The sequence below is a fragment of the Macaca mulatta genome, chromosome 8 (genome assembly GCF_049350105.2).
Source record: "Macaca mulatta isolate MMU2019108-1 chromosome 8, T2T-MMU8v2.0, whole genome shotgun sequence".
In the NCBI taxonomy this organism is placed as follows: domain Eukaryota; kingdom Metazoa; phylum Chordata; class Mammalia; order Primates; family Cercopithecidae; genus Macaca; species Macaca mulatta.
The window spans coordinates 82,618,623-82,645,591 of NC_133413.1; the positions used below are offsets into that span (position 1 = coordinate 82,618,623).

General features: G+C 39.1%; 1 protein-coding gene and 1 long non-coding RNA gene across 2 annotated transcripts in view; one reads left to right on the plus strand and one right to left on the minus strand.

The window, feature by feature from the left end:
* The window catches only part of LOC100430406 (uncharacterized), a 218,007-nt gene that overhangs the window by 165,259 nt on the left and 25,779 nt on the right, over window positions 1-26,969 (plus strand). The gene's annotated exons all lie outside the window — the stretch shown is intronic.
* The window catches only part of TRPA1 (transient receptor potential cation channel subfamily A member 1), a 68,031-nt gene continuing 60,962 nt past the window's right edge, over window positions 19,901-26,969 (minus strand). The window contains exons 26-28 of the mRNA XM_001083172.4: window positions 23,620-23,733; window positions 21,474-21,571; window positions 19,901-20,813 (exon numbers count right to left, since the gene is read on the minus strand). Coding sequence (XP_001083172.3) covers window positions 20,603-20,813; window positions 21,474-21,571; window positions 23,620-23,733 — 423 coding nt within the window. The 3' untranslated portion in view covers window positions 19,901-20,602. The remainder of the gene's footprint in view (window positions 20,814-21,473; window positions 21,572-23,619; window positions 23,734-26,969) is intronic.

A 26,969-nucleotide genomic window follows, 5' to 3' on the forward strand; every position in this document is an offset into this window, starting at 1 on the left:
CCCTTAAATCCTCCAGATTTCTTAAGCTTAGGAAAGTTTTTTGCTTGTTTGTTTTTTTTTTTTTTTTTTTTTTTTTGTTATCTTCTTCTTATTTTGAGCAGCAGACCAGCGTGACTCCACAGTTTCAAAGAGCAAGCATCTATGTTTGTGTAATCCCGAGCCAAGCTGGGGAAAGGGAAGCAGAGCAGCGCTGACCCAGCTAGGTCCCTGGTGCAGGTGCTCAGCTCCTTACAGCGCGCCGAACTCCCCTGTACGAGCGAACCTCAAGTCACTGCCGTCGCGCTTCTTGTTGCGCGAACTCTCAAGGCTTACAGGTCGTCTCCAGGAGTCAGAGAAGTCCGGACTCCGGCGATCCCTGCTCCGCGGAGAACTGGGGAGCCCCCGTTCCTGTGCCACTCTTAGACGGGGTGACCTCGGGCTCTGGGAAGGAGGGCTGTGTCCGTGTTACGAGGGGGCCCCGGCAGGTGGCGCGCAGCACCGAAGCGCAGGCCAGGACGCTAGTTTCTCTGTGCCCTCTCCTGGGTCACTGGCGCATCCACCTCCCCGGCCACCAGTGACCAGCAGGGGCGTGCGCAGCTTCAGAGATGCAGAGTCTGGAACTGCCCTCCCCCTTTCAGTGTAGGACTGGCGACACCCCTTTCTTCCTGCAGGCAGCGATCTCCAGAGACCTCCCCCACCCTTTGGAGGGCGGTTTTTTCAGCGGCTCAAAGAAAACACATCTTTCGTGTCCCTTGTCAGACTGTCCTGCCTCTAACTGCGGTGTGCAGAGAGATTGCGAGACCTTTGTCCTATCTTACTGGGCTTCAAAGCTACCAAAGGCGGTCGTGAGAGAGGAAATGACCCGAGGCAGGACGGTCCCCCAGCTCCATATCCCAGCCTGGAAAGACCTATTTTTTCCATTCTGCACCTTGGGCCTGGCAGCTTAAGAAATAATGACACATGGCCAACAGGCCAAAATACCTTGGTTCCACTCCCAGCCCTGTCACTTACGGGCTGTGTGACCTCCGACAAGTTGCTAAATCTCTCTGGACCTCAGTTACTCCGTCTGGAAAGGAATGGAGTTGGACCTCGTGACTAATAAGGTTCCATTTCAGTTCTGATCTCCTAGGATTCTAAATCTCTGCTTCCTGAAAATATAAAAATATACCACACTCGTTTCCCCGAGGAATACAGTTTTAATGAATAAGGCTAACTATACAGTTAATAAGACTTAATATACAGTTTTAGTGAATAAGACATACATGTAGAAAACAAATGCAACATGCTTGTTTCACTTATGACAAACAACTAATAAAATATATATTTGAAAGTTTCAACAAAGGACTCATATCCAGATTCTACAATGAACTCAAACAAATTGGCAAAAAAAAAAACAAAAAAAAACCCATAATAATCCTATCAAAAAGTGGGCAAATTACATGAATAGACATTTCTCAAAAGAAGATATACAAATCGCCAGCAAACATATGAAAAAATGCTGAACATCACTCATCACCAGGGAAATGAAAGTTAAAGCCACAATGAGATACCATCTTACTCTCCCAATAATAATCATTATTAAAAAGTCAAAAATCAAGTGTTGGCATGGATGTTGTGCAAGGAGAATGCTTTTACGCTGCTGGTGGGAATGTAGATTAGTACAACCTTTATGGAAAACAGTATGGAGATTCCTTAAAGAACTAACAGTAGAACTGCCATTCTTTCCAACAATCCCACTACTATGTATTTACCCAAAGGAAAAGAAGTTATTGTATGATAAAGACACATGCACCGGTATGTTTATTGCAGCCCAATTCACAATTGCAAAGATATGAAACTAAACTAAGTACCCATCGACCAATGAGTGGATAAAGAAAATGTGGTATATATACACCGTGGAATACTACTCAGCTATAAAAAGAATGAGATAATGTCTTCTGCAGCAACTTGAGTGGAGCTGGAGGCCATTGTTCTAAGTGAAGTAACTCAGGAATGAAAAACCAAATATTGTGTGTTCTCATTTATAAGTGGGAGTTAAGCTATAAGTATGCAAAGACATGCAGAGTTGTATAATGAACTTTAGAGACTCGGAAGAGGGAGGATAAGAAGGGGTTGTGGAACAAAATCTACATATTGGGTACAGTGTACACTATTCAGGTGATGGGTGTGCTAAAACCTCGGAGTTCACTACTATATAATTTCTTCATGGAACCAAAAACCACTTGTACCTCAAAAGCTATTAAAAATTTTTAGAAAGTTTTTTAAAGAAAAAATGTTTCAGTATTAAGAGTCCTTCATGTGACTAGGAATTGAGGATCCCAACAACTAAATAAGTAGATAAAATGACAAATAAAAGGATTAACAGCTGTCTCTGTGTTCAAAGAGCCTACAAATAGATGTATAGACATATGAAAGATCACAACACAAAGCAGTACCAGCATGAAAACTAGATAAATTGAGTGTAATGACTTTTGTATTTTGTTTGGATCATAGCTAAAACAGTGAAAAGAGGCAAGGGTAGACGTGGTGATACTTTTTCTCTATCAAGACTCAGGGCAGCCCAAGTACATCCATAATGTCATTACTAATGACACCCAAGGCCTATTTCCAAATTATTATCATTCAGTGCCATCTAGTGTTAAACTGATGGATGGACTTTTTCATATTATTTTGTTTTTGTAAATTCCTTGTCCAGCTCTATTCCTTTTGTAGTCAGATTAAAGTGAGGCAAACAAACTCTGTCTCCTACACATCTAGTATTGTGATGTCTGTGTTCTGAAAACTCATGTGTTTCCTGCCCAGCCAGGCACAACCTGTGGTTCAGGCTCTCAACTCATTCTTTGCTTATCTTTCCTGGACTGCTGTCATCGGTGCCAGCACTCTGTCCATGGTCTTTTCCTTCAGACAGCAGAATTTCATAGGACTAGATGCATCCGTTTCTGAGCAAAAAGTTTGTAATAGAAAAAGAAAGTCTCTAACTCATACATAAGTTGGAGAGATGACTCAAAATAGTACTTCTCTATTTTTGCAAGTGAGTTTTTACATTCACTTGAATAAAATCCCAATTGCAACAAGCCTTTCAAATTTGTGTTTAAGAAATACTTGAGTTCCGAAGGTCGCAAGATGTTTTCTAAAATCCAACGGAAAGTTATTTAGGTAAACACCAAGTTCCTTTTATGTCTGTCTTACAACCGTAGTAAATATACATCTGGGCATATGCCTTTGTTTAAAATGTCTCCAATTACTGAGTTGCTGATATAAAACTTCTATTTAAGTTGTTTCAGTGAACTTGTTAAACAACAAAGGCAACAAAATACTACACTTATACCAACTAAAAAATCAAAGAAAAAGGAAATGATTTATTCATAATAATCAAATTTAAATACTCTGCATGTATAAAACACCATTCTAAGAACTGACATTCTATCAAGCTTCATTTTGAACAATTTGCATAATTCCTTAACAGCAGTGAAAGTAAAATGTAAAAATTCAAAATCACATTTTATAAGAGATAAAAAGTAACTACTGTTGTGTTTCTAGATCTTCAAAAGTAAGCTTATCTGAAGATTGACTCAACTTCTACTTTCATGTTAGAGGGATAAGAAAACAAACCCAACATTTGACAGAAAGATATTTTCATATTGTTAATGGAAGGTCTATTGTAGCAGGAGAATCTCTTGTTTTTACTTCGTTCCTTCATTCGTCCTCCAGTTTTCAGCTTCTTGAGATAGCACTTTTATGCTTTCCTGATGATGGAGATTTTCATCTGCTATGGTTTGAATGTTTGTCCCCTTCAAAACTCATGTTGAAATTTAATTGCCATGGTAACAGTGTTTTGAAGTGAGACATTTCAGAGGTGATTAGGACATGACAGCTCCACTCTCATGGGTAAGAAAATTGGGGCCATTATAAAGGGTGAGATTGGCACTCTCTCCCTCTCTCCCTTGCTCTCTTGCCTTCCACCATTTGATCATGTAACAGGAAGGCATCACAAAATATCAGCACCTTGATATTGGACTTCCCAATTTCCAGAACTATGAGAAATAAATGTATGTTCATTATAAATTACCTATTCCCTAGTACTCTGTTGTATTTTATAGCAGCACAAAACACACTAAGCCACCATTCAAACACTCTTTTATGGACACTGTATTAGTCAGGGTTCTCCAGAGAAACAGAACCAATAGCATTTATATAAATACATAAAAAGAGATTTATTATGAAGGATTGGCATTTGTGATTATAAAGGCTGAGAAGTCCCGAGATCTTCCATCTGCAAGCTGGAAGCCCAGGAAGGCCAGTGGAATAGTTCCAGTCAAACCCCAAAGGTCTGAACACCAGGGAGTCAATGGTGTAAGTCCTGACCTGAGTTTGAAGATCTAAGAACTGAGGAGAGACAGTGGGTAATATCTAAGGGTGGGAGAAGAAGGATGGCCCAGCTTAACCAGAGAACAAATTTTTCCTTCCTCTGTCTTTTGGTTTTAATAAGCCTTTAGCAGATTGGATGATGCCCATCCATAATGGTAAGGGTGATTTTCTTTACCCAGGCCACCAATTTGAATGCTATTGTCTTCTGGAAACACCCTCATTGACGTACCCAGCAATAATGCTTTACCAGCTATCTGGGCATCCCTTAGCCCAGTCAAGTTGACACATAAAATTAACCATCAAAGCTACCTGAAGCTAGTCTTCATCCTTCTAATATATCTGTAAGGCTATTTTGGCTCCAACCACTTCAGAGTGGATTTTGATGCAACTCCTAGAATCTGGAGTAAATCTTTTTGTAATGTTATCTATTAGTTCAGCTATCATTGGCATGCTGGGCTTTTCTATACCTCAGTGCAAGGGCTGATTGTTACATTTTCGGAAATTGTGCAAATTTTCATGTATCTTTCTTTCTTTTTAAGAGTTAATTCTGAGATTATCAGGGCAGGGAGAAAGCTACTAACTAGCACTTTTTGGTTAAACATAGTGGTAGCCATGGACAAGCAGCTACTGAAGTTAACCATTGAGCAGAGGGTCAGAGGAGAAATGGAGAGAGAGCTCTGGGAGTGAACGTGTGTGCAATAGACTGTGGAAGCTATTAGCTCACAGTCAGGTAAAGTGGCCCTCTTTAATAAAACACCCACACACACTTCAAACTTCCAAAGTTCACTCAACAGGAAGTTCCACTAGGAGGAAAGAAGGGGGTAATGGACCATGCAGTATCAAATCTGCAATTAGAGTATAATAATTACCACTATCCCTATGATGTTGGCCTTGATGGACTCTGTTTCATCATTTAAATATTCTTAACTAAGTGTGAGCAAAATCCCTTGACTCAATAACTTGCTCACACCTAAAAAGGAATAACAGGTTCAAAAAGAAGCTGTAGGAAATTAGTGAGGAAAAAGAGAAATAAACATACAGAGTGCCATAAAACCGAATAATTTGGCTTAGTTTAAAAATGTGCTTGCTCTCTACGAACTTTCAAATGTGATTCCATTCCCCATGGATTTCCAGAAAGAAAAAGAAGATCTTACCTAAAATATGTCATTAACTAGTTTCTACCCTACTTCCTTAAGACTGGTCTTTCTACTTAACAGTTCACTTCTTGCAAGCCATTGTGGACAGTTGTGCCTTTCAGAGACCAGACTGGGCCAAGTCCTCTCTGTCTTTTAGTGAAAGCCCCCTCTCCCAGGAAATGCTTCTGTTCTGAGACTCAAACATTCCCTGTTAGGTGAGGTAACTGACATTAGAAATGGCCTCCCCCTTTAGAGCTGGCCCTCTATACACAGGTAATGTAATTTTGTATTTTTTCTTATTCACTGTGGTAGAGATTGCTGGTTGACTGCCAACATCTATTGACCCATTCCTCTAAATAACAGAACATTTATCTGGGCACACACCTGCATGGAATTAGCATGGTATTTCCCAGTCTCTCTTAAAGAAAAATGTGGCCACTTTACTAAGTTCAGGTAATGGCATATAAGTAAATGATGATGTGTAGATTGCAGGAGCCTTCTTTAAGAGACAGCTGGTGTACCCCTTTTTCCTATCCCTTCCTTTAATCCACTGCCTGGAACATGGATGCTCACATTTTGAATCCTGAGGACAAGGACTACTTGCCTGGATAGTAGGGTGATAGGATTATGTGGAACAGAGTTGCCATATTAGCCTATTAGTCTAGTAGGACTCACTTTTAGACTTTGTTTATAGAGATGAATAAATTTTATTTGTATTATTTTTTAAAGCATCGTTATTTTGAGTTTTGCGTTTGCAGACAGATCTGTCTTGTATTGTATTCCCCTCCTTCCTCCAAAATTCTTATGTTGAGGCACTAACCCAAGGTACTTCAGAATGTGACTTTACTTGGAAAACGGGTCATCGCAGATGTAATTATTAACAGTTAAGATGAGGTCATTAAAGTGGTCTCTAATCCAATATGATTGTTCTTCTTATAAAAGAGGAAATTGCGACACAAAGGCGCGCACACACACACACACACACACACACAGAATGCTCTGTGTAGACGAAGGCATGGATCCAGGTGATGCCTCTATAAACAAAGAAATGGCAAAGATTGCCAGCAAATCACCAGAAGCTAGGAATGAGGTTTGGAGTAGATTTTCTCTCACAGCTCTGAGAAGGAATCAAGCCTGCTGACATCTTGGCAAGTTTCCAGAACTCTGAGACAATAAATGTCTGTTATTTATTGTCTAGCCCTAGCAAACCGATATACAATCTTAGTCAATTTAAGACTGGCTAGAATAACCTTAGCTTAATCTAGGGCAATTTTCACACCATTCAGACAGCAGAAACTACATACACATATCCATGTGCCCATCTGAACTTCTATCATAATTTCTCAGCCTGTCGATTTTAGCAGTGTGGCCAAATGTCAGTTTCTTTGGAATGCCAAAATAGGGGAATTTTGTTGTGGCTGTCCTATGAAAATGAAGCTCTGTCACAGAGGAGTGTGTGAGCCAAATCCAAATACTGAGTTTATTTTACCCTCCAAATAGAATATTTTCACCCCAGTGAAGCAATTGTAAGCATCTCATCCAAAGCATATTCACTATCCTTGAGTATTCTTGGTTGCTTATTGAATGAATAAGTGAATGAGGTGGATTTGGCTGACACTAACCTTTGGGATTACCTCACAGCTTGCCAGTGGCAAGCTTAGTAAATACTGGGCCATAGTGTCTGAGGATAGGTCTCTAGAGTCATATGTCTCTAAGTACAAATGCTAGCCTCCTGTATTAGTCTGTTTTCATGCTGTTGATGAAGCCATACCCAAGACAGGGTAATTTACAAAATAAAGGGTTTTAATTGTACTTACAGTTCCACATCACTGGGGAAGCCTCACAATCATGATGGAAGGCAAAGAGGAGCAAGTCATATCTTACATGGATGGCAGCAGACAGAGAGAATGAGAGCCAAGCAAAATGGATTTCCCCTTATGAAACCATCAGATCTTGTGAGACTTATTCACTACCATGAGAATAGTATGGGGAAAACCACCCCCATGATTCAACTATCTCCCATCGGGTCCCTTCCACACACAACATGTGGGAATTCAAGATGAGATTTGGGTGGGGACACAGCCAAACCATATCACCTCCTTTTCTAGTTGCTTGGTTTGGAAGAGTTATGTAATCTTTTTGAGCTTCAATTTCCTCATCTATAAAATAGGGAAGATACTAGTTACTCTCTTATAGGGTAGTTATGATTTATTTTATGTGAAATGTTTAGAATGGTCCATGTCATGATGTACTACAGTTGGTTTGTACTGGCTCACAATGACCGATAGTGCACCTTTTTTCTGATTTTGCCAATATTCTCATCCTCATATCCAGTGACATCATATTGATAGCTTGAAATTAATTGGCCATGGTGAGAATATTTACACTACAGATATTTGCAAATACTATACAACAGAGGCTAGCTTGCCAGCACACCATCAGTTAGATGACATCGGTAAGTTCTGTGTAAAATTTAAGATTATTATTACTCAGTAGGTACTCCTGCTCCCTTATGGTTTTGAGAAAGCATTCTGCTAGTTAAATAAATCATTTTGAATTAAAATAACACTGATAGGACTCCTTTAGCAATGTTTTACCTCTTGGGAATCACTGCCTACATTTGTGGTCTATAAATCTGAATCCTTAATTCACTCGGATAGATTTTTGGCTCAATGAAAGTAAGAGCTTTTCTCACTGCTGTAGCCCCAATACATGGCACAGGCCGGGGACAGAGTGGGCACTCATAAATATTTGTTAAGTGAAAAAATAAATGAATGAAAGTATCTGAAACACTTGCATTTTCAAAAGGTTTTGACATCTATTTCCTTTTCTTCTCAAAGCTACCCTTTGAGATGGATAGGTCCTATTTTATCTCCATTGCATCGATGAAGAAACTGCAATGTAAAGAGGTGTCTAATTAGTGATTTACTTCCTTTCATCATATATGTCCATTACACCAGTGTTTCTCAAAATGTGTTCTATAGATCATAAATCCTGAAGGATGTTAATCGTTATTATGTGCCAGGGGACCCATGGGTATATAAGTTTGGAAAATAGTGAAGTAAAAACAAAAAAATGGTTTACTTACTACAGGTTTTCTCAGAGCCTTATTAAGCCAATGTGCATTGTGAATCCGGGAGGTAGTGGAGACAGCTTAAGTATGCAACATTTCCTATATTTGACTATAGTTTGCTTGATTGTTTTTTTGTTTTTTGTTTTTGTTTGGAGATAGGGTCTTGCTCTGTCACCCAGGCTGGGCTGGAGTTCAGTGGCGTGATCTCTGCTCACTGCAAGCTCCACCTCCTGGGTTCATGCCATTCTCCTGCCTCAGTCTCCCAAGTAGCTGGGACTACAGGTGCCCGCCACCACGCCCCACTAATTTTTTGTATTTTTAGTAGAGAAGGGATTTCATTGTGTTAGCCAGGATGGTCTCGATCTCTTGACCTCGTGATCAGCCCACCTTGGCCTCCCAAAGTGCTGGGATTACAGGTGTGAGCCACCGCGCTGGCCACTTGATTGATTTTAAATGAAGCATCCAGCAGTGTTAGTGTGAAAGTTCATTAGGTAGTACTTTTCAGACCCTAACTTGCATATGAATGGCCAAGGGAACTTATTAAAATACAAATTCTGATGAGGAGGGAAGAGTGCCTAGGGCGGGGACCTGAGATCCCACATTTCTTTTTTTTTTCCTTCTTCTTCTTTTGTTTGAAACAAGGTCTTCTCACTCTGTCCCCCAGGCTGAGGTTCAGTGGCATGATCACAGCTCACTGGATCCTCAAACTCCTCGGCTCAGATGATCATCCCACCTCAGCCTCCCAGGTAGCTGGGACAACAGGAGCATGCCACCACATCTAGCTCATTATTTTATTTTTTATTTTATTTTTTTGAGGCACAGTCTCACTCTGTTGCCCAGGCTGGAGTGCAGTGGTGCATCTCAGCTCACTGCAAGCTCAGCCTCCCAGGTTCACGCCATTCTCCTGCCTCAGCCTCCCGAGTAGCTGGGAGTACAGGAGCCCACCACCACGCCCGGCTAATTTTTTTTGTATTTTTAGTAGAGACGGGGTTTCACCAGGTTAGCCAGGATGGTCTCGATCTCCTGACCTCGTGATCTGCCCACCTTGGCCTCCCAAAGTGCTGGGATTACAGGCGTGAGCCACCACGCCCGGCCATCTAGCTCATTTTTGTATTTTTTTGTGGAGACGGGGTCTTGTTTTGTTGCCCAGTCTGATCTTGAACTACTGAACTCAAGCAATCCACGTGCTTCGGCCTCCCAAAGCTCTGGGATTACAGGCGTGAACCACCATTCCTGACCAGAGATCTTGTATGTCTAACAGGCTCTCAGAGGGTGCCCATGCTGCTGGCCCACAGGTCACACCTTGAATAGCAAGGCGCCAGAACATACAAGAGTCAAGAGGAAATGGCATCTTATTGAAAGAGCAAACGAGAACACTAAAACACCCTATCCACCCTCAGGACCAGCTGTTAAAGAAGCACATTGTTTAGAGGGGTGAGGAAATAAGGGACAAACCTCCATATGATGAGCAAGTAATGGAGGAACATAGAGCTAAACTAAATCGCTGGAGTAAGGCAGGTCCCTTCAGCTGAAGTCTAGGTGGTGAATTAATTATTGAAGGGACGCAGAGATGGCTAAAGGGACCCTGGATTTCTTTGTGGACTCAAGTAGCTTCATTTTTGTCATTTTAAAACCTAGGTTCAAGGAGAAGAGGGCAAGGCCCACTACTGCTTCAGACTTATTGTTTTCCCTCTCTATCCACAAACTCAAGTTCCATGAGTTATTAGTTTTTTTAAAAAAACTTTTTAATTATTCAAAATGGAATATGAATGTTAGAAATTGGAAGGGAAAAATGGGGACTGACATAAAAAGAGATTAGCCTGGGCCAGGTGAGGGAGTAATGCTATACAATGTATTCAGCTATTTAAAGGCTTCAGAAATGCTCCTATCTCATTCAGACTCATCTTCCTGACCTCATCTGGTCCCTGCTCTGACGTGGAAACTTAGCTTGGATACCTGTGTTTCTCCAGCAGTGGTTGTTCTCTGCTGGTGCCTTGAACTAGCATACTTTTCTTTCCTAGTTCCTTGGCAACAGTGTTCTAACAACCTTTGCGGGTCACACAGTTCCTAAGTGTGGAGCTGGGATTAAGCTAATGGAGGTGTAATAAGACTCTCCCACAATGTATCTATCAATGATTCACTTCTACTAATTATAACTTGACATGTTTTGATAACTTAATGAAAGCAAAAAGGTTAATAACTCATTACTTCCTTGTTGGTCAAATCTTTATCCATGTAAAGCAATAATTTTGCATAATTTTATATTTTTTCCCTTGCATTCTTTGGGTTAAGTTCATTTTGTCACTCCTGTTTATATTCGTATATTTATTTGTTCATCTTTTTATAATACTAGTTTAGATTATTCTCTAGGGATTATATTTTTTAACCCAGAAAGGGAGTATTTTGTTTTTTACTGAAGTTTAGATTAGTTGTCAGAACTGATAGATTTTATTTTACTTGTGTAGTCTTGTTTATGTTTTCACATTTGTGTAGGTCTTGATGTTTTCTTTTAATTTTTTAAGTTTTTCTTATATTGCATGCTTTGTTTCTTTATATCTCTTTTTGTATGTACTAATGAGTACTTATTCTGTTTAAATTATATATATATATATTTTTTTTTTTTTTTGAGGCGGAGTCTCACTCTGTCACTCAGGCTGGAGTGCAATGGCACGATCTCTTGCTCACGCAAGCTCTGCCTCCCGGATTCACACCATTCTTCTGCTTCAGTAGCTGGGACTACAGGAGCCTGCCACCGTGCCTGGCTAATTTTTTGTATTTTTAGTACAGACTGGGTTTCACCATGTTAGCCAGGATGGTCTCAATCTCTTGACCTCGTCATCAGCCTGCCTTGGCCTCCCAAAGTGCTGGGATTACAGGCGTGAGTCACTGCGCCCTGCCTAAATTATATTCTTGATTTTCTAACAATTAAAAAAAGAATTATCCACCCTCTATTTTCTAGTCACAAGTATGTTATGAAGCAGTATCTTTAATTTGAATAGAATTGAGTCCTTGCTAAGAAAAATGAATGAGATAAGGTATTTCATCTTCTGTTCACCACCCGTACCTGTGAAAGCCAGTCTGACTTTTTACATCTGTCAGTGATCAATACTGAAGATATAATCTGTAGTTACAAAGCGGTTGGCTTGGGCTTTGAAATGTAAACAGTGATAATTTATGAACGGGTTTGTCATCTTCCCAAAAACATCTGCCCATGTGCCCTGTGTCATAACACATTCATGCTACTGCGTTCCTTGTCTGTTGTAACATTCGTTGATTAGTAAATATTTATAGGTGTCTCTTGTAACAAAGTTTGGCTTTGGGCATGATCAATTAAAAATAAATTTTAAAATATCATAAAAGAACTATGTAGTGTCCAAGAAGAACTTAGAAAATATTCTTTTCTTCATGTTTCTGCCCTGTGTTGTATTGCTCTTGTCTTATCTGGTAGAATTGTCATATATGTCAAACGGGTAGCCTCATTATGATGAAAAATGAAACAAAGGGTGCTTTTTTCCATTACCCTATACCCTGAAATGGCAAAATATACACATATGGCACCAGAAGAACAGGGAGTTTGCCTTTTTCTAGCTTGTTTTAAAAGTGCAGTGCAGACAAACTAAATCCAGCTGGGAATTCTGTGGGTCACAAGCATGAGGCGGTGCAGAACTGAAACCTCTGTCTACAGCAGACTCTCAGAAGATTTACGTGCAAGGTTAAGCTAGCATATTTTTGTTTGTGTTGCCTTAAATCTTCTCCTTTGAAGGTTATGATAGCTGCGCAGTGACTAAGTGGTTATTTTTTTAAATCAGTGATACATTCGTTGTTTAGAAAGCATCTGATACTTCTTGTCTTAATAAAAATTTTAACAACAGATAAAACTCTGTATATAAGCATATCTCAAGTGTATAATCCTAGTTTGCTATTTACCAATCTGATTTGTGTAACATTATACTGTCATTTAAAATATACTTTTTAAGCCAGATTTTACATTTCAAAAGTTATCTTTAGTAATAACTCAGTACACTTACTTGTAAATAGTACCTATAAAGTTTTTACAGACTGTAAAAATGTATTTACTCATCCCTGTAAGCTTACATTTTATAGCTAATTACTATTTTCTGATACTTTATGTATATATACATATATTTTTTCTTGAAAATGATTTCCAAAAATATTTATTTAAATGCAAATCATAACGGTAAGTGAAAACATTTAAAACATGTACTTATTTTTGTAATTGCCATTCTAAATAATTTAATCAAAACACCCCCATTCTGATTTCATTCCCATTCATCTTTTCCAAGAAGTTGAGAACCTGAGTTTTAAAAAACACTGTACCCAAGCAGCAAATTTGCAACAAATTGAAAGGCCTGCCACACGTTTTGGCTCTATTGACCCTAATACTTTTCCAATTAAAAATAAAAAAAACTTAACAAAAAATAGACTGGAATGATTACCTTAAGCCACTGGGCACTTTGGGGCTTTATTTTATTCTGTTTTCAAACTGGCATATGATAATTGAATTTTCTTGGGGAAAACTCGAAGCAGCAATCCAGCTTTTTAGGCAAAAACTCCACAAAAAATACACTCCACTTGATGAATCTCCACTCGCAAAGAACATCAGTGAAGCCCGGGTGGTATTATCTTCGATAACAAAGAATCACCACATTTTGATGATTCTCATTCTAAGTGCTAAGACTTAAAATGACAATATAAAACATGGCTCAAAATGTTTTAGTAGAATTTAGCTTTATCTCTTGTTGACTTTTCTTTACAGTAAAAAAAAAAATAGAAACCACTTTAAAAGCATAAAATTTTGAAAAAGTAGACATGTCACATATGCAATTTACTTCATATTGTGAAATTAACATGGTACATATTTCAGAGGTTTGATAAAGCTCTGTGCATTGTCATTCACTAGTTGATGGAAACTTTCAAAATCTCTGATCCTCTGGCTGGTCATTTACTGACAGTGTCCTTTATGGGCTTATGTCTTATCAACTTGAAGAACTGATGTGGCAGCATAGAAACAGGATGTTAAAAGGTACAGTCAGATCTTGCACACTGAGTGTTAAGTTTACAGTAATTTGGATGAGCGAAGGGCCATTTCATTATCTTATCAACTGAGAAGGAATGGCAGAGCTGACCACTAGACAGTGATGCTATAGAGGTTTTAGAGGCACAACTCGGTTTTATACTTGGGAATGAGATAGGAGTTCAGCAGGACTGGTTTTACAAGATACAAATCACAAATACCTTGCTGGTAAAACGGGATGCAATAAAGAAGCCAGCGAAAATCCGCCAAAACCAAGATGGCCAAAAAAGTGAGTTCTGGTCATCCTCACTGCTCATTATATTCTAATTATAATACATTAGCATACTAAAGGAAGAGCCCACTGGTGCCACAACAGTTTACAAAATGCCATGGCAACATCTGGAAGTTAACCTCTATGGTCTTTTAGTGGGAGGAACCCTCAGTTCTGGGAATTTCCTGCTCCTTTCTCAGGAAACTCATGAATAATCCACCCCTTATTTATCATATGATCAAGAAATAACCATAAAAATAGTCAACCAGCAGCCCTTAGGGCTTCGTTGCCCGAAGAGTAACCACTCTTTTATTCCTTTACTTTTTAATAAACTTGCTTTCACTTTACTCTATTGGCTTGCTCTTGAATTTTTTCCTGCAGAAAGCCAAAAACTCATGTGGCCTCCTGGGCTGAGCCCCACTTTCGGCATTTGCCCTGTGACAAGTAAAGAGACTATTTGATTTAATAAATTTTCCATCTTATTTAAATTTGGGTGACTTTAGCATATTTAGAATTGGGAAAGTTTTCAAAGTGATGCAGGATGGTGATAAATGCACACATTTTTACAATTCAGTATTATAGCTTTCCAAGAGTTTTCTGGTTTCTTTTACCACACTCAGAATTTGAAAGGCAACCATCTGGGTCATGAAGATGCTTGCTGATCAACTGCTGGAGTAGAAGAGACTGCGGGGGTAGAAGAGACTTTAAGTCCCTTGCTGAAGACTGCAGTTTGGCTTACTGGTTTTAGTTATGTATACGACCTAACCTGTATCTCGAGGACTGTGGACGCCACACAACATCACAGAAAACTTGGTAGTTGGAGGTTTATCGGATTATGAAAGATTTTGTGTCTGCCTGTGGTATCCTGAAAGTACAGACACTTGCAGTCTTGAACCGCAGCTTCTGGATTATTTCAATTATGAATTCTTTAGACAGTTTTTTTTCTTTTTCTTTTTTATTTTTGAGACAGAGACTTGCTCTGTTGTCCAGGTTGGAGTGCAGTGGTGCAGTAACAGCTCACTGAAGCCTTGACCTCGCTGAGTTCAAGTGACCCTCCTACTTCAGCCTCTTGAGTAGCTGTGACCATAGGTGCCTGCCACCATGACAGGCTATTTTTTTAATTTTTGTAGATAAGGGGTCTCACTATATTGCCCAGACTGATCTCGAACTCCAGGACTCAAGCAATCTTCCCGCTGTGGTCTCTCAAAGTGTTGGGATCATAGACATGAGCCACTTCCCCTGGCCTTAGGCAGTTTTGGTTCCTTCAGAATTAATGATCTGCATCTGCCATCTGCAAGGCCTGTGGATCTCCACTGATTTACAGAGGGTGTGCCATTACTGAGTTGACTTGTAGAGAGAAAAACAAACTGCCTTTGTTGAACCGTTTGATTTTTCCTCATATTTTTCTCTTTTGTGAAAGGCCTTAACCAAAGATCCCTGCTTTGCCTCTGGAATATGCCTGCAGTAATGTTTGTTAAGAAATTTGAGTTTGGGAGTAACTGTTCCTGTGGGGCCGTAGAAGAGCTGGTTGTTATTCTAATAGATTCCCGACCCTTGCTATTGCTTCAAATTAGATTGTTGCAAGTTTAGAAGGTGCAGGTGAAGTTTTCCTTTTAGGTTTTGCTGGTACTGACACAAGCACAGACATGCTGCCCATGAGCGATAATCTCCGTCTTCTTCATCCTCTTTCTTCCCCATGAATTTTTAAAACAACCCAAATTACCTCTGATAACTGTCTCTTCTGAGAGTTTTCTCCCTCAATACTTAACGTTTTTCAGACTTGGTTCTGGAGAGCGGATTATGTCTTATTTAAGCTGTTAAGTATTTGTGATTCACATAAAAGTATAGTGTTCCTCCCTTCTCTATGGGGGGAATCATGAATAGCACTGAACCCTATATATATACATATATATGTATATACATATGTATATATGTGTGTGTGTATATATACACACAGTATGTTTTCTCACATACGTACATACTTATAATAATAAAGTTTCATTTACAAATCAGGCATAAAAAGAAATATTAACTAACAATAAAATAGGGCAATTATATAACAATATACTAAATTTATGTGACTGTAGTCTTTTACTGTCAAAATATCTTATTGTACTGTACTCACCTCTTTTCTGATCATGGTAGACCAAGGATAACTGAAACTTTAGAAAGAGAAACTAGGGATAAGGGAGGACTACCGTACCACTTTATACACCTGTTTTGTGCATCTGTTTATTGGCAGTCTGTATTATCTGAAGTAATTGAAATGAAAACTTTTTAAATAAGTGCCACCATCTGCCTTTGGACTTGCAGATTCTCGATAAATCTCAATAGAAAAAGGAGCAGAAGCATACGTTAATGTCGCTATAGGTTTTCCTGAGATGAGAGATCCTCCTGCACACAAGGGAGGTCTCAATGAGGTCTTTTGGTTCCAGCTCAATATCAATTACACCCCTAGAGGGACCGGTTTCCCTCAGTGGTTTCCTTGTTGACGTTTGCAGCTCAGGATCATGCCTCCTTTTGCCTCCTAGAAACCTGTGGAAATGCTGGACACCTTGCGTAGGGTGTCTGGAGCTGGAAATAGCAAGGGGTAGCCCACATCTTCCTGTCTTCTGTTGTCTCCTATCACTTCACTAAAACTATCAAGCAAAATCAGAGCCAAATGACAAGACGACTGGCTTCAGATTCTAGAAATCAGCCCAGTTTAGTTCACTCTGTGGCTTCATGATGGTTTAAACTTCATGATGGGTTAAACAACTTCACTCAACTGTACCTTCAAAAATTATGCCCTAAGTCTGAAGTCTATGACTCAGGCTTCCTGACTTCAGTGTCTGCTCACTTGTTTTTATTATGTTTGTGGTATCCCATGTCTCTTAACCTTAAAATGCCCTTACCTATGAATGTTACATTCAGATATCCACTCAGTAACCTCTGAAGTATAAAGTCAATGAAGAAAGTGTGCTCTTTTTTCTGATTCTTATTTAAGAGATAGTATAGCTTTGCATTAAGAACACAAAATCTAGAAGCAGACTGCCTGAGTTTTCATCTCAGCAATGTGACCTCGAACAGGCTACTCAGCCTAGAAGTGTCATGATTTGTTTTACAAAACAAGGATGATAATTATCATAGCGCCTACCACATAGGTTTTGAGAATCAAGTGAGTTAGTACATAGTACTTGGAACAGTGCCTGATACACAGAAAACTTCATAAGCCTTTTCTTTTTTTTTTTTAATTTATTTATTATTATTATACTTTAAGTTGTAGGGTACATGTGCATAACGTGCAGGTTTGTTACATATGTATACTTGTGCCATGTTGGTGTAAGCCTTTTCTTTTTGCTATTATTTAATGTGCTCACATCAAAATGTCCAAAATGATTAAAAAATATTCATTGATGATGATTTACTCTGACTAGTAAGGAGTTGGTGCTCCATCAATGTTTAATGAATTGAGTCTAAAGCAAAAATAAAGATGACAAAAGTGCTGAAATATTTTAATCAAATTTTTCTCTAAATATAAGGTTTTTATTTTACTACACACATTCCAGGATTTGTTTGGCTAAGGGGATTCAGAAGTACATGGGAGCTTCAATTTATATCAGGCTGCTAATTAATTAACTGCCAAAGAAATTCCATGGGTAATTGGTATGATGTGAAAATCCTAGTGCTTTGTAACTCCCTTTATCTCAGGTAAATCAGTTTTCTGGAACGCATTGCAATAGTGTTTACTGAGTTAGGTACTCTGTATGCGTGTGGTTGTCCAATTCTACCAACACTATAAAAAATATATTCTATCATCACCATTTTAGAGAGGACACATGCCCAGAGTCACTCAACCAATAGAATTAGAGTCAATATGAAGGCACAAGTTGCTTCTTGAAAAACACAAGCCTTTCAAGTGCCCATGCTAATCATAGTTAACAATCATTAAAACAACAGCCCAGATTGAAGTGGTGGGAACAAAAAGGCAGAAAAGTGGTGTTTAATGCTTCTTCCACCACTGAGAGGCAAGTCATTCAACTTCTCTAGGACACAGTATCAACAGAAAAAGGACACTAAACCACTTTTCTGAGGCAGACTGAGCCAGTTTTCTTGCAGTCTCTTTCAGGTCTGCAGTATTTATTATTTTCACTGATTTCTCTGATTTGCCTGTATGTATTTGTTGAGCATCTGTTATGTGCAAGGCACAGTGCTAGAAGCTCCACAAGATGAAAAAAAATGAAATATGATGTAATTCTTTGCCTCCTTTGAGACTACTGGTGACAGTGACCCATAAAGCTCAGGGAGTCTACCCTCTAGTTGGGGGAGGATGTGGCAAGTCACAGTCACCGTTAACAGGCTGCAGTAGCAGAGGAGAAGTGCAGTCTGTGCCAGTTCAGAGGAGGCAGGAAGCATAATGAGTGGGGAGCATTAGGAAAAGACTTCAAGGTGGAGATGGCATTTAAACTGAGCTTTAAGAGTTAGAGAAGGGACATTCTGGCCGGAAGAGAATAGAGTTGGAGGTAGGGAGTTGGGAAAACATAGTGTCTTCATGAAACAATGGTCTTCCAATTTGGATGAAATGAAGAATACTGGAAGATAAAGCTAATTTGGATTGAGAAGCCAGGTTAAGAAGATTAGGTTACTTATGAAGAAAAAGAAAACGTTTAAGCTTTTTAGCATGGGTGTGAAGGCTTAGAGCTTCACTTTAGGAAGATTAACTCAATTTAGTATGTTGAGTCCTTTTGAGTCTAGGAGCCGGAGAGAATCCTGGTACCATTGATGGAAAACAGGAAGTCCAGAGGAGTTGGTTTGTTTCTCTTACCACCAAATTCAGGTTTCTATGTAATTAATTTGAAGAACTGCAGAAATGTTGGACTGGATTTTAGGAGAAGGAGCAGAAGTGAGGAAACAGAGGAAACAAAGCCAGGTACAGACCTCAGGGATGTACGCATGGAGTTAGTTGGCATGAAATAGAAGCCAGTCGGGAAAGAAAGAAGCAATCAGTGGAAAAGCAGTTCTGTGTTTGGGGCTAAAGGAGAAAGAACTGAGAAAATCAGTGAAGACCATTGAATTATAAGCTTCTTGAGAGTACAGGTTGATGAGATTGTTGTAAGACAATCCGTTTATTTAAATATTTCCCAAGACAGGCATGGTACAGTGTTTCTCACATTCTTGGCACTCAGTGAATGTTGACTGAGATCTGTATTGTGCAATGCCACACAAGGTTTGAGGAGAGGGAAGACTGAAAAGACCGTTTGTCTTTATGATCAAGAGATCTTTGGTTATTGCTCCTGTATTGTGATTTTCCAGCCTTTCTGTTTTAAGAAATATAAAGAACACAGATATTATTCATATCAAAGATGAAGGCATATACAACATTGCCTCTAGGCCGTGTGTTGTGTTGGACCATGAATGTAAAAGTATCTGGTTTTGTAATAGTACATATTGTCCCTCAGCACTCTGCTGGTTTGTATGAATATCAGTATGTTTGAGAATGTGTGCAGGAAGGTGGAAGTAACCAAGCTGTCCAACTCTAGAAAAGTCCAGTGTGGTGGGTGCCCACAATGAAATAGTAAGCCACCTCGAAAGCCCTGTACTAGATGGAATACAGTAACACAATTGTATCTTGTAAACATCATGTCCAGTGAAAAGGAGTAAGAAACAGAAATGAGTAAAAAAAATAAGAAATAAGTGAGAAGAGAAATAAGAATAAAAAAACAGAAATCAGAAATAAAAGCTATAGCATAATAACATCTGTGTAAATAATAACAGACTCAAAACAACACTGTATAGCATAACACAAGGACACATACTTAACCAAAGACATATCCATTAGCATGAATGTCTCCTGGGGGTAGTGAGGGAATAAACATCCAAATCAGGATGATGGAGAAAATCAGACAAAACAAGAGAAAGACCTTGAAAAGATTAATGATGAGGTATGTGATTAATTCATGATTTGAGTAGACATCAAAAGAAAAAAGGGAATATGTGATGCAGGCGTGTTTCTTCAAATCTCAAACAAAGGTTCATACAATAATGACAGGGATACTATATAGGTTTTACATTTATTATGCTCACTGGCAAACAAAAACAGAAACAACATATATTATCTACAGTAAAATTCGTGCATATCATAAGGCCTATTAATTTTTGCTTCAACTATATGGTTCAAAGTGACATCAGGTGTGTTGGGGACAGCAAGAAGGGTGGGGCTATTCATCACAGTAGGAACAGAATAGTGCACATGGTGCCACCCACAGGTTCTTTCAACATGAAGAAGCTTTCCAAGAAGAAGCTTAGGTTAGGTAGACCTCAACCTAATATTTAAGACTATCATCTAAGGCATTATTAATACCTGTGACTATTTTCTAGGGCATCACATATTATGCAATTAGCAAGCAGGAATTTAGTACTGACATTTGCATTCTAGCTTAATAGTTACATTTATTACTTCTTTTCATTAAAAATTGTGTTCTAGCAAATTCATTTTCTACCCATTCAAATAATGAATTTATCTCTCATCAAAGTCAAGTCCAATTTGAACATATCTGCAAAGATATCCCCAATATATAGTGATTAGTAGAAAATATGAGTAGAGGATAAAAGATGGTTTACTTTTATAGAGCATGCAGGAACCACGATTTCACACGTAATGAAATCAGATTTTTGCGTCTTCCTCACTCTTTTTAAACTGAAAATTAGAACCAGCAAGTCATGCACCCCCCTATTAGAAGCCTCATTGAAGGTCTGAGGAGCTAAGGCTCAAGATGGTGTGTTTTTGCCTTGACTGCTCTCAACACAGTATTCCATCTGCTATTTCTTTGTTCCATCTGCTCTTTCTTAAACCTGTCTTGAAAAGAACAATGGTTATCTTCATCCTCTGTCTCAGAGATGATCTCCATCTTCTGAATGATCAGTTTAATGAGCTCATGCTGTTTTTCCAGGAGAAAAGTAAGATCCTTCAGCCTAAAAGGACATACACATTTCATGAATTTATTTTCAGTTCTTCTTTTAGCCCTTCTGATTGTAGGAAGGCATAGGTTTTAACCTCGGTAGTCACAATCCTTCCAGGAAACACAATGTTTTTGAAGTTTAAACGGTTTTTCCCAAAGTTACACTGTTAGTTCATGGCTAGTTTATTTTTGTTCCCAGTTTACAGGTAAGAAACTATTATAGAGAAAGCTTAAGCAGCTTGCCCAGTGTCATAGTTATTAAGTACCTGGTTGAATAGGGGTTTGAACTCAGGTACTAACTAACTGTAAAACCCTCATGCTTAACCACTGCCCACCACATAGTTACTCCAGGGATCTTCAAAAGCTTTCAGAGCTTTGCTTTATGAATTCAGATGAAGAATACAGTTTATAATACTACCTCCAAGAGAAAGAAAATCAGCATTTTAATTTTTATTCACTTATTATTGGAAGCCAAACTGATTGGTGAATAGCGGCAAATATGTTGTTGGTTCTAGAGAATGTCTCATGACCCTCAATACACTAGCTACAGCTGTCAATAAAGCATGACAATTATAAAATAAATAAACACCAATATAAAATATAACCTTATATTGTGCATTATTATTTATGAGTTTTAAATTTCTCAAGTACAGATAGAAGGAAAAATACATACCGGTATTTCTGCTTTAATATTTCCATTTCTAAAGATGTATCAGCATTTGGTATTTCTTGTCTTATTTCTCCAGTGCAAAATAAAAAATAGAATATATGCTGTTGGATAAAAAAATAGTAGTTACTCAAATTGAATTCAATTCAGGAACTTTTTCTTAAGCTTGTGCCAAAATTCAACCACCACTGATACAAATATGCATAAGGCATAGCTATGCCCTCAAGGAACCCACAATCTGCCAGGAGAAAGAGACATGTGAAGAAACAGCTGTGAAAGGAAGTCATACATATAGTCAGACAGAAATAAAACATGTACAGATAAAACAGAAGAGCAGTAAATTAGGGTAGAAAATTGTTTAGAAAGGGGCTTAGCTGAATTGTTCTGTACATTTTCATGAGAAATGCCCATCATGGAAGGTGGTATTCTATATGAGATTCATCGCTACTTTCTAAAACTGCACTGCACATTATCCAATACAACTCAACCAATCAACAAAGTTTCACCTGGAGAAATTTCTGAAATGTTATTTTAATACATTTCATTTTAATTTAATATCTTTTAAACCACAGTTGACTGGAGAGGGTCAAAGGGCAGATGTGAAACGATCAAGAATGAGGTAATTCTAGGCTTCCAGGCAAGAGAAAATGGTGACTTGCACAGGACACCCAGGAAGTCAAATGGACCAGACTGAGGGGAGAAGGAGAGGGAGGGGACAGATCAAGGGTGACTCCTGGGTGGCTGGCTCGCACAGGCTAATGAATGGTGCTGACATTGTTGCAAGGAGGAACCAGGACTTTTTCACTTCTTTTCCTGTAGGGGATATGTGAGGAGAGGGTGAAACATGAAAGCATTGAAGTTTGGTTTTGAACCTGCTGAATGTGAGGCACCTTTAAAACATGCAAGTGGAGATGTCAAATAGGCAGCTGGGTGTAGGGGCCAGGAACTGAAGGGTGAGCTCTAGGATTGAGAAATCAGTTGCTGAGCATTCTGTTTCGGTAGTAATTGTAACCATGGACATGTGTAAAATCAGTTGGAGAGATACTGTGGGGTTAGAATAAAGCCTAAACTGATACTCAGGGCCACTTTATCACCTTATGACTACACAGGGGAAATTAACCTGAAAAGAACTCAGGAAGAACAGGTGTAGAGATGAAGGGAGCCCAGGCATACTAAGGATTCGCACCCAGTTATTCTGGCTCTTCATATGGCCCTTCTTGCATTATAATGCAATGGTCTTGCTTAGTCTTTGATCACTTAATTAGCTCCTTTTCTATAGTGGACACTGTGTGTGTGTGTGTGTGTGTGTGTTCGTGTGTGTGTGTGTGATATGGTTAGGCTTTGTGTCCCCACCCAAATCTCATCTTGCATTATAATCCCCATAATCCCCACGTGTCAAGGGAGAGACTGGGTGGAGGTAACTGGATCATGGGAGTGATTTCCCTCATGCTGTTCTCGTGATAGTGAGTGAGTTCTCACAAGATCTGGTGGTTTTATAATTGTCTGGTAGTTCCTCATGTGTTCGTTCTCCTTCCTGCTGCCTGTGAAGAAGGTGCCTTGCTTCCCCTTCACCTTCCGCCATGATTGCAAGTTTCCTGAGGCCTCCCCAGCCAAGTGGAAGTGTGAGTCAATTAAACCTCTTTCCTTTATAAGCTACCCAGTCTCAGGGAGTTCCTTATAGCAGTGTGAAAACGGATTAATACATTGTGTGTGTGTGTGTGTGTGTGTGTGTGTGAATGTGTGTTCTTTATTGTGTATTCTAAACACTTGGCTGTATATACACACATATATATCTACACATAAATGTAAATGACATGTGACTGGGAAAAGCAAATAAAGTATACCTGTACTGTAAAAAAGACACTAAAAGGGTATGGCTGGTCCCTGGCCCATCTGCTCTAACAGGGACAGCATGCATTTAACACAGATGCCATGGATGAGCCACCTGAAAGGGGAGAGCAAATATCACCCTCCTCTCACCCAGCTCTTTCACGTCTTGGGTTAATCATATCCTTTTTTTTAAAGCACAACTTCTCTGCCCACAGGCAGAGAAGACTCAAAGTCTATAAAAGGGCCCCCTTAGGGTTAACACAATGAATGAATGTCAAACAGTGTCATGTTATTGATGTTGTTATTTGTTATGTGTACTTACGAATAATAGCCCACCACATCTGGGTTTGTTGGGATACACGATGATGGATTTCTGATCCACTTTGCGTAGAAACCAAAGTGGCAGCTTCTTCTCTAAGCTGGTATGAAGTTCCACCTAAAGTGCATTTTGGGTTTAATGATAGAATCACTAGTTAGTATCTGGAATTTTTATATGGCACAGAGGCAATCATTAATACAGCAAAATGAAAACTGATTTCTATGTCCTGACTTCTGTGCCACAGCTGGGCTGGCCAGGCTTCCTTATCCCCTAGCTCACAGTCACCTGCTCCTTCCTCTCACCTCACCCACTGACAGGGCAGCAATCTGCCTTGGAGCAGGAAAAGAAAGAGAGGAAGAAGTTGCTTAAAAAAGGAATTCAATATTTAGTCACTTGCTCTTTATTGTTCAGGGATAGTCACCTGATGTTTTATTGTTCAATGCTGGAGATTTAAAGAAGAAAAGGGTAGTTCATACTCTTGGGGTATTGCAATACTACAAAATGTGCACAACTGGACAGTGTGAATGTGTGTGTGCATGCATACATGTGTGTGTACATATGTATACACACCTAGTGCAGGAGAGAAGGAGTGCTTAACTGGAGGAAGACAAAGGTAAGCAGTAAAAGAATTAGAACTCTCAGGCCTAAGAGTATGTCATGCATTTTTCATGTCTGTGCTATCAGGTGCAAAATGGTTTATCTACGATGAATTTTAAGTATAATTACTAATTACTATTTGCAGGGATAGCAAATGAGATATTTCCCCACACTTAATTTTTTTCATTTATTTTTGCCAAATTTATCTCTGCTTTTTTATACCCCTTTGTATCTGGTAAATAGGTATGTTTGCTGTAACTACTAGTGAGATTTGCTTTCTAACACCAAACACCTTCCAATATTAGCAATTTATAGCCATAAACAGTGAAATGGTAAGAACTTCCCTGACACTACTGCTTAAAATTGTGGCTCCCCACTGTCCCCCACATGACTTTCCCCCATGTGGCTTCCTTGCTATTTTTACAGCACTTACCACCATTTAACATACTGTGCATTAGTTCCAGCTTCAAGAAAAGCTATGTTTTCTTGTATTTTATTAATAATACCAGTTAAATATTTTCACTGATTTTCTATAATAATTTCTAGGGTTCTTTTTTTTCCCCTTTGCTCTTTAGGGTGATACTACTTTCCCCTTCCCATACATACAGTTTTAGAAGTCACGTCTTATTTCCTGACACTTGATTGAAAAAGATTTACTCAAGCTTGATGTTTGCCAACAGATAAAATACATAGTGTGTCTTAACCTGTTCATTATCTACATAGGTCTCTCAAAGATGGTCCTGGGGGAGGCTGGCAAGCAAAGCCCCAAGTCCAGTATGGGTCTGGCGGGACCCACTGAGCCTGGCTCCGCTGGGCTCAGGGAGCATCTTTACCTCCTCTAACTGGTGGGTTTTCCATGCTGAAGGGTAAGATGCACTCTGTGGATTTCCCTTTCTAATTTGCAGCAGGGATATAAATGTTTATGGACTGTCTGCAGCTGCCAAAACTGTGGTGGAAAGTGGAGATACCAACATTTAAAAACACCCAAACAGTTTCAAGTCCCTCAAAATACTCATCACACCTATCCCTAAGGAACTGACAGTCCCCATATAGAACACATCTCCCAGCATGCGTTGTCCCAAGGCCTGTCTCCACTTCCCATGGAGATGATTCCCTGAGAGAACTAAACGGCCCTGTCGGAAATGTGTGCTACTTGTCTGGTTCTGCTCATGGTTCTGCTGTGGGCTCAGACATAGGTTTTAGAATGGATGCAGAGAGTTTCTTAAGAAACCACTCAGGAGAAGTAGGAGAATGGCTTTCTGGTTTTCCAGTCGATGCTGTTTTTGATCCAAAACAAGGCATAGATAACATGGGGGCACTAGGATTTGTGCCATTTACTTTCAGAGAGCAGAGTAAACAATATAGGTTTGTGCTTTTCAGCTCAACCCCATTGACACTGTAATTGAGTGAGCTTCCCCAACTTTGCTTGTATTATTGTTTTTATCTATTCCCCAAGGTATTTTAAAGAGCTGTTAGGGCAGTTATGAGGTATTGCTGACATACCTGCCAAGAGGTTTATACATCTCCTCTCCATATCCATACACCTGAAGTCCTAAACACCATCTTTGTGACAGTAATAACCTGCCATTAGCTCTTCCTGCCTTCAATCTTTCCTCACTAAACCAAAATAATAACAGATCACTATAAACACCATTTTCATTGTGGAAGGGCTGAGAATAACTCTTTGCTAACTTACAAAATAACCTGAAGCACTTCATCATTTAGTGCCCTTTGCTAAGGTTTTTCTTTGCTGGTTTTGAATAAACCCCCCTATCATCTGGAGCAATCTAATCACCCACTAACATGAATGATCCTTCCAGGCAAGGGGGCCTTGGGCCAGTGCCTTGGCCGTTTTCCCCAGTTCTGATGTGGCCCTTTGTTCTTGCTGGCCCCTCCTTTCAGGACGGTATCAATGTCCTGTTAAATCTCAACTATCTTTCAACACTGACTCATCTCACCCCCTCCATGTAGCATTCCCTTAATTATTTTTGCATTTTTTTTCTGTACCTGATAATCATTTGTGTTTGTTCTCTAAATGTTCCAATCACTCTGTTATCTCTGTATAATATACAGCCATGTCATAGAGCATATAATTTACAAATGGTTCTCAGTTGATTTTTGATATTTAATTCTATGAATGCCTAGCTGGTGTGCTAAGTAGAATAGCCAGGGATCACATTCCTCTGTTTCCTCTGGGCTCTCATAAGTTGTACTGGACTTTGTATACACTATGTATTGAAACATTGTTTTTCAATAAATAAATATTAGTGTATGGCTGAATGAATAACAAAGAAGAAAGAATTTGGACAAATAAAAGTGAAGAGGAGACAAGAGTGAATAGAAAGTTATATCATTACATGACTTTTCTATCTCCTCTCTCAAACTGGCCAAAGTTTCTGAATGCATATAGTCAACTGGTCAACAAATATCCTTGAAGCATCAAAAATGGCCATTTGAATTTGAAATTTAAAGACAATCCAGTCAAGAGCATAAAAATAACTTTGTGTTGTATGACAGAAAGGTACCTCACAAGGTTCAATAGCCAAATACCTAGCCAGGAAACTTTGACACCAAATTTTACATCAAATTGTCTATAAAAATGAGAGCGATGTCACAAGAGAACAAAACCTCACGGATGCAATTAAAACGTCAACATAAATCATGCCGTGGGTACCCTGTGATTTCCTGCATAAAATATAAGGAGCGCCTTCGAACAGTGGGGCTAGGATGCCAGTGATGCTCTTGATCCAGCAGCT